General features: G+C 44.1%; 1 protein-coding gene across 2 annotated transcripts in view; it reads left to right on the top strand.

Moving 5' to 3' along the window:
• dnaaf4 (dynein axonemal assembly factor 4) overlaps positions 1-8,869 on the top strand; it is a 49,215-nt gene that overhangs the window by 32,258 nt on the left and 8,088 nt on the right. Inside the window, exons 6-7 of one of the 2 annotated variants that reach the window (XM_020585694.1) lie at positions 5,890-5,999; positions 6,083-6,236. The exons of the other annotated variant lie outside the window; for it this stretch is intronic. Coding sequence (XP_020441350.1) covers positions 5,890-5,999; positions 6,083-6,236 — 264 coding nt within the window. The remainder of the gene's footprint in view (positions 1-5,889; positions 6,000-6,082; positions 6,237-8,869) is intronic. 2 annotated transcript variants of the gene reach the window in all.

The raw sequence follows: 8,869 nt of genomic DNA, 5'->3' as shown, positions 1-8,869 counted from the left end.
AAAAAGCAGAGACGAGATCCTGTGGTCCCCAAACCGGACTCCCTCCGGCCCCTGGCTGCGCCTAGAAATTCTGTCCATAAAAATAATGAACAGAACCGGTGACAAAGGGCAGCCCTGCCGAAGTCCAACATGCACTGGAAACAAGTTTGACTTACGGCCGGCAATGGGAACCAAGCTCCTGCTCCGGTCGTAGAGGGACCGGACGGCCCTTAGCAAAGGGCCCTGGACCCCGTACTCCCAGAGCACCCCCCACAGGACGCTGCGAGGGACACGGTCGAATGCCTTCTCCAGATTCACGAAACACATGTGGACAAGTTGGGCAAACTCCCATGAACCCTCCGCCACCCTGAAGAGGGTATAGAGCTGGTCCAGTGTTCCATGGCCAGGACGAAAACCGCATTGTTCCTCCTGAATCCGAGGTTCGACTATCGGTCGAATTCACTAAGACCATTTTGCGATTATTAGTATAGCTCCTGGGCGCCTTCCTAGGGAGGTGTTCCGGGCATGTCCCGCCGGGAGGAGGCCCCAGGGAAGACCCAGGACATGCTGGAGGGACTATGTCTCTCGGCTGGCCTGGGAACGCCTTGGCATTCCCCCGGAGGAGCTGGAGGAAGTGTCTGGAGAGAGAGAAGTCTGGGCATCTTTGCTTAGACTGCTGCCCCCACGACCCGGTCCCAGATAAGCGGAGGAAAATGGATGGATGGATGGATAGTATAGCTCTCTCCAAACTTGTCCTTTTTTACCCCTGTAGTGGATAGTGACGGCAGTTTGAAGCTGTGGTCATTACGTGCTTTTGCTAGTATTTGTATGTAATGTATGAAGAATGTGAAGGGGGGAAAGTTACCTTGTGCTCCTGCTTGTAGCGTGATCCCTCCGTCATCCATTTGTCCTGTACCGATACCTCTTGCAGTGTCGAGATAAGAGAGTCCATGTAAATAACCCTCTTGGTTCGCTGAATTAATCTCTGCTAGTAAATCACTTAAGTCTCTCAGTTTTTGACTGTCTTTGGGCCTGATTCTGGGGAACTGATCAAGTTTTGCAAATAAAGCCCTCTCAGTGGCCTCTGGTGACCCATAGATCTCCTCCAATCTCTCCCAAATTAACTCTAATGCCACAGCTAGTTTGTTTATGTTCACCACCTTAATGCGGTGAGCCTGTTTGGCCAACTCTGGGCCCAGTGACTTTATCAGGAGGTCAATTTCTTCTGATGCTCTAAGTTCAAGGATGTCACTTGCATTGATGAAGGTTGATTTCCAGGATAAATAGTTTTCTGATTTATCATCAAACCTGGCAAGTTCAGATGTTAACAACTGGCTCCTCACTAAATATTTGGCAAGCTCATTGGTGTCACTAGACTGGTGTTGATCACGGGTGTAATACTGAAAGCGACCAGTGTGTACCCAGGAGTGTCATGGCTCTTGTATTGCCGGTGACTTCCTATTGCTGGTGACTCACTGGGTGGCCTAGACTCGCTATTCTCTGGGGTTCTGGGGGGCTGACCGTCCTTTGGTGGTGTAGACATGTCGTCCTGATGCACCTCTGATTCCTTGGATAGGACTGGTTGCATGCATGTTTTCCCTGACTCTTTATCAGTTGGTCGACAGTGCTTCTTTATGTATTCTGCTGTGCATTCCTGTGCACTTTGCATTTCTTTTGGAAGGTACACATGTTGATCTATTATGTCCAGACTTGCAGCAGTGAACTCCAACACTGCTGCTTCTGCGGCTGCGGCTTGAGCTTCACCTTCTTTTGCCAATACCTCCAGCGTTGCTTCTAATCTGGCCCTTTCCAATTTGATCTCTAATTCTTTCTTTGCAAATTCAACTCTGGTATGAGTGGCCTCTGCCTTTGCACGTGCAGTGGTGGCTGCTAGTAATACACTTGAGGCTGCAGAATGCTTCAATGACCTCGAGGCTGAAGACCTAACTTCACTCTCAGCTTTATCCATGATTTTGCTGGTGCACTGTGCTTTTGCGCTCTCTTCATGTGCTGCGTCTTACGTGCTGGTCAAGAATGGCATTTAACCCATGTAACAATGCAGCCTGGGGACCAGGAGTTCATCGTTGGTTTCTCTTTTCACTGTTCTGGCCTCGTAGAAACCCTTTCCACTATCCAGTTAGTTAAACACCTCCACACAATTAGTCACAAATGTCAGGATGGGTTTAGACTGTCGTGGCTAGAGTGTGATGCCAACTAAATTAATTCAGACAAACCATCCCAATTTAAAGGATCATTTAATATTACAATTATTCTGAACAGAGTAGCAGTTGAACAGACAATCTGATAGTTAGGGAAACAGATAACAGATGGAATGGATACAGTATTAAAGAAGTAGATTGTCAGAGCGCCATTCAGTCATAGTCAGCAGTCAGTCTTAATTCAGCGGCCCCCCAAGCGGGCTGGGTTCCCCACAAAGTATACTCTCCCTGTCACAGTAGTATTGTCATCCTCTCTTCTTTTTCTTCTTCTGCTCTAACCCAGCTTTTTATCTGCTCGCACTTGCACAGCCCGCCTGAGCCATGAAGACGCGGTGCCATGCCAGCTACCCACACACCTTCTTCCGAGCATTGTCTAAAAATGTCCAGTACATGAACTTCTAGGTCACATTGACCTAGCGCACATTTCCTTTTTCTAAACCTGAACAGAGCACACAAACAGTTCACATAAGGCTGCAGCTACAGTATATCCATTCCCTATCTGAGGAGGAAGTCACTCGGGATGTTGATCCATAGGTTAAACAAGGGGGACACAGCCCAAGATATTCTTGCCTGCGCCAGAAACAGATCAAGCTTCCGTACACACTTAGCTCAGCCTTACATCCTTTACACAACTATTACAAATAATATCTAAATATGAACTACATACTGTTCTATTACATATTACCTCTGGAACCTTGTTTATTTTCAACCACTACAAGACTGTTCTTTATATGGCAGGTGTGAAACTGTAACAACAATACCATACATGCATAAGTAAACTGAAAGGAAATACATAAAACACAGCTTCCAGCAGATAATGCTAATCAAAAATGCACATGACTTAGCTATGTCACAACAAATAAACTATGCATGGATATGCTAAATCCCTTGAAAATAATTAGCTTATAATAATGTCAACTGCTTGAATCTTGTCATTTTGTATCTGATGTTTGTTTTCATGTATTATTGTTACAGCAATACTTAACAGAGAATGCCTTTCATGCACTCACTAGAGAGCGTCAAAATAACACAACCACCGCTAACTCTTGCTATCTTATTTACCACTGCGATATCTTGCCTCATTGTGCACTTCTTGTCTCGCTTAAAGGGCCAGCGCACATAACTAAACTAAGGCAAGCCAGAACAATCACTATGTCACCTATTTGCATGTTTCTTTTAGGGGTGTGTCATCACTGTCTGACCATAATATTGTGAAGGTATTCCTTCTTCCATCTTCTCCAAAACTGTTTGTAAATCTTTAATGATCGCCGTCTCTGCATTTTGTCTTTCATTTACAGTAGTGAGCAAGTTTGATTTGTCTTTTAGTACATGTCGTCTGAGTTGTGCTACTGCTCTAACTGCATGGGAACAGGAAGAGAGCTTAGTGAGGCAGTCACAGAGGCTTGTATGTTTTACAGTTTGTGTGTTTAGCATCTACACTTTTTTCACCTCTGGGTCTCCAACTGGAAGTTCTATTGTCTCTTTAGTTGGAAAATGTATTTCTTTTTCCCACAGGAAATCAGGGCCTGTGAGCCAGTTGGATGACAGCAGTTTGTTTACTGTCGTGTCATGACTTTGTCCTGCCTGATTGATGCCATGTCAGCTGGGTTTTGTTCATGGGGACATAAAACCTTTGCTGTGGTGTGGTGTTGCAAATTTTTTGTACTCTATTAGCAACAAATGTGTGGAAATGCCTCGCTTCGTTATTTATGCACCCTAAAGTAACCTTTCAGTCTGTCCAATAGAACTCTTGCTCATTGTCATAGAGCAGCTCTTCTCTCAACATGCTGCTCACAGCTACTGACACTGCCGCTGTGGTCAGTTCTAACCTTGGGATTGTGGTTACCTTTGTTGGAGAGACTCTTGCTTTACCCATAATAAAGATACAGTGAATGTCCTTGTTTTTGTTTAACAGTCTAAGATAAGAACATTGAAAATAGCCTGTTGCTGGATTTCACCCAACACATTTCTTGGAGTATCCTTTTGCCATTGAGCACATATGGAGCTACGAATCCTAGGGGGTCATATATTGCTGTGTCTGTGGACAATATTCCACGCCTTGTTGGGGGTTGGTCTTTCAATGTCATGTTGAATGTAAAGCAATCTTTCTCTACGTTCCAATAAATTCCGATTGCTCTTTCTGCTTGCGTTTCATTGAATGTCAGGTCCTTCATTTTGATGTCTGTTGCATGTTCTGATGTTGGTATGCTGTTTAGAACGACACTATTGTTGGACACAAACTTGTGCAACCTTAGTCCACCCTTAGCACACATTTTGCGTGCTTCTTGTGCCAGTTTTATAGCATCTTTCACTGTCTCTACACTGGATGACTCCGTCGTCTACATAGAAGTCTCTGGATATAAACCATGAGCCTACAGGATATGTAAGGCTATACTCCTTGGCCAGATGTTTAAGTCCATAGTTCGTGCACCCTGGTGACGAGACAGCACCAAAGAGATGTACCGTCATCCTGTATGCTTGAGGCTGTGAGTTGATGTCTCCATCCTTCCACCATAAAAACCGCAAGTAGTTGCAATCGTTTTCTTTGAGCTGGAACTGGTGGAACATTTTCTCAGTGTCGTACATTACAGCTACTTGATGCTGTCGGAATCGTATAAGGACACCAGTTAAGTTGTTAATCATGTCAGGACCATTTAGTAAATGTTCACTGAGACAGGTACCTTGATGCTTGGCTGAACAATTGAAAACCACGTGGAGCCTCTCAGGTTTCTTAGGGTGGTAGATGCCATGGTGTGGTATGTGCCATGTTTCTCCTGGCGGTCCATTATCATCCGTTTCCTCTGCATCTCCTCTTTGGATGATGTCATTCATGTATTTGATGTCATCCTTCTTGTATTTTTCATCTCTTGTGAATTTATCTTTGAGCTGATTGAATCTGCTTTCTGCAAGTTGTCTGTTACTTGACATTTGTGGCCTTTCTTTAAATGGCAATGGCATTTCGTAATGTTTCGCGAGCCTGTATTTTCCATTGTTCATATAGGGTGTAAAGTTTCTTCTTTTTTTGCTCATGTCTTCCCTTTGATATGTTATCATCTTTTCTGTTTGTACCTTTACTCTTTCGGAGCATCTTGGCATTTCTAGTGTGCTCTGGATTTTATCTTGTAGCTCACTTAACATTTGTTCTTTACATGTGATTGAATCTTCAGTGTCTTGTCTGTTCTCACCTTCATTTTGAAGCAAGTCTTTTAGGCCTTGAACTTCCCTTTGTAAGCTTGTGATTTGTTCATTAATGTATATTGGAAGCAACTGTAAAATTAGTTTTGGTGAAGACTGTTATTAGTTCCTTTCAGCTTCTCAGGAGCTGCTGACATTGCTGTGGACAGAGACACAGCAATAGAGGTCAGAGTCACTGTGGACTGTGCCAGTGGACACTTCAGTAAAGCTTTCATTGTTATGTCTCAAGTCTGGTGTGATTCACCATGAAGAGATTAGCAGAGAGGAGACATGATCTATGACATGGCATTTCACACTAGTGCATATCTGAAGAACACATGCCCATGCTGCTCTTGAGACATGGCGCAGATTTAATTGTTCCTATTTGCCCTAATTGTTCTTTTATGTATCTAACAAAGAAATTTCTCAAATATAAAACATTCATAGACAATAACATTTTTGTCTTATTATATACTTTATTGGTTTAATTTGTACCTTTTACATTTTAATCAACCAGTGGCTCAGGAAACAAGCTGAAGCCACGAAGTCATTCAGTGCAGATGTTGATGAGCTGAAAGACCTAAAGGAGGAGGACAGGAACCCTAACTGGTTAAAGGATAAAGGAGAGTAAGTAAAGCTGATTCTCAAGACTATTTAATAGTACTTATTTTTCTGATCGATGGAATCACTAAATCAAATCTTTCTTTCAGCAATTTTTTTGCGATTGGAGACTACCTGAGTGCAGTAAATGCCTATAACCTGGCTATCAGGCTCAACAGAAAGATCCCTGCTCTGTATTCAAACAGGGCTGCATGTCATCTGAAGTTAAGAAATCTTCATAAGGCCATTGAGGATTCCTCTCAGGTACTGCCTGTGTGTTATTTTCACTCTGCATGCTGCAAAATATGCTCAGTTAAAGCTTCACTGTGCATGTTTGTGTTTTGCAAACAGCAACAAGACATTACTTGGTTTATAATACCTGGAAATTCTGTGGTCAACTACTGCATAAGATGCATAACTCTTGATGGAGTTGTATTTTAGGTACTGCAGGCAGAATGTTTTGAGAAGGTAGCTGAACACATCAAAGACGAGAACATATTTTTGTTCTCTGCACTGATTTTGATGAACTGTCTATCTTGAGACTGACTTTGTTAGAGGAGTGCAAAAATAAACTGAATGCAAAAGCATCACTCTCCCATTCTTTGGCACATTTAACCTTGTGATGGCAGCAGCCTTGAGTTTGAGGTTGCACCATTCAAGAAAAAGCATACCCAGAGAGTCAGCGACAGCTCACAGGCAGGACACCCAGTTATTGACCTTGGATCAGATTTGACAATGAGTAGGGTGGGTACTTCAGTGGAAGCAACAGTATCAAAGGTAGAAGACAGAAAACTGAGGGAGGTCACTGTGGCTGGAGGAAAGTGATATCAAATGACAGCCTCAGGGAAAGAAAAGGTGCTTAGGGGCAGGTGAAGAGTGCAGTGGTTGGTGACCCCACATTGAACAATACTTCCTATGAAGACACTCACATCAGTTGGGTGAAATCCAGCAACAGGTTAGTAACCAGTGTGCAGCATAATGGTCTCGTAAGTAGAAGTTAGCACCGAACAGCAGTCAGGAGAGTGGTGAGAGTAGGCAGCCAACGAAAGGGAAGGGCTTAGACCATATTCACACAGCAGCCATATTTGTTGTCACGTGACAATTGGGGTGGGAAACTCCATACACCAAAGCTCGACAGACATGGCTTTGGGGAAAGGTTTAGCATGCGTTCGTCTGCTGACTTTTAATCTATTTGGAAATTGGGCTAATGCACATGTAGATGACATATAAATACACATTTACTTACCACACTCTTGTGATAAATCTCCTCATGTAAGTTTTTTTGCTGGGGGACACTTCCTGGAAGGAGGTATCTCTCTTCATGCTTCATTGCATTCATGCCAATGTGCTTTGAACTAACTTTTTTTATGTAATCTGTATGAACATTACACAGAAGTATGTATTTCAGTGAGTATAATGTCACATAATGTTACTGATAACACATTCCTGTCTCATCTGGAGCATCCCAACACATACATTAGGATGCTATTCATCGATTTCAGTTCCGCATTTAATACAGTAGTCCCTTATAAATTGGTTCAGAAGCTCCACAACTTGGGACTGTCCACATCACTGTGCTCCTGGATCCAGGACTTTCTGGCCAATAGGTCTCAGGTGATCAGAATAGGCAGCCCTTTAGCATCTAAACTGGTTCTGAACATGGGTACACCGCAGGGTTGTGTGTTCAGCCCAGTCCTTTATATCCATTTCACACACGGCTGCACTGCCATCCACACTTCAAATACCATCGTGAAGTTTGCAGATCATGCCACCATAGTGGGTCTCATTTCAGACAATGACGAGACTCACTACTGAGAGGAGATCCAGGTGGTGTTCAGACAACTGTTAGGTTCTCTCTCAAGCCTGGAGGTGAGAGAGAGAGCGAGAGAGAGAGAGAGAGAGCAGGACCCAAACTACAGGAGTCAGTTAAACAGACAAATGTTTTATTGTAATATACTGAAGTAGCGGAGTAGAAGAAACTGATTAAATGTCAGTGGCAACACCTCCAAGACCATCACGCTGAATACAGGGGCTCCACAGGGGTGCGTGCTCAGCCCAATGCTCTTCACACTGCTGACCCACGACTGTGTGCCAACCTACAGCACCAACCACATTGTCAAGTTTGAGGATGACACGACTGTAGTTGGCCTCATTACCAACAATGATGAGGCCAACTACAGGAATGAGGTGTGCCAACTGGTGCAGTGGTGTAAGGGCAACAACCTCTTTCTCAATGTGGGGAAGACTAAAGAGATTGTTGTGGACTTCAGGAGAATACCTCTAAAGCATTCACCACTGAGCATCGACAGTGCTGTAGTGGAGAGAGTGAGCAGTACCAAGTTCCTGGGGGTGCACATCTCTGAGGAGCTCTCCTGGACCAACAACACCACATCACTGGCCACTAACAAAAAAACATGGCGCCCACTGAGGCGAACGTGTTTGCGCGTTCCACTCTTGAATGCTGTTTTTTTCTTCGTTTTCTTCTTTTTTGTGTGTTTTTTGTTTTTTCTGCAGTGCACAAATGTCATGCACTGCTTACATACAACAGACAGGCATTTCTGGATATCGCCAACTCACAAAGCCACTGGGAATTTACTGGTTTCATACCACCGATTCGGCGACAATAACAACAATGGCGGGCCACCATTGCCCGCAGGGAGCCTCCGGACCACCAGGCACAAGCGAGCAGGCTGAAATCAGGAGAGAAACCCGGAGACGGAGACGCAAACGCGGCAGGCGAGGAGGGCTTCATGCTAGGCTAAAAACTCGCGCTACCCGACCGCCATTACCCAGCCTCTTCCTAGCTAACGTACAGTCTCTGGAAAAAAACTGGACAAGCTAAGGGCTAGGATAACAACACAACGGGAAATCAGAGAATGCTGTGCTCTAGTTCTCAC

This window comes from Monopterus albus, unplaced genomic scaffold (genome assembly GCF_001952655.1).
Source record: "Monopterus albus unplaced genomic scaffold, M_albus_1.0 scaffold373.1, whole genome shotgun sequence".
Lineage (NCBI taxonomy): Eukaryota > Metazoa > Chordata > Actinopteri > Synbranchiformes > Synbranchidae > Monopterus > Monopterus albus.
The sequence above is the reverse complement of the archived record's forward strand: the minus strand, read 5'-3'. Positions and strand labels throughout refer to the sequence as shown.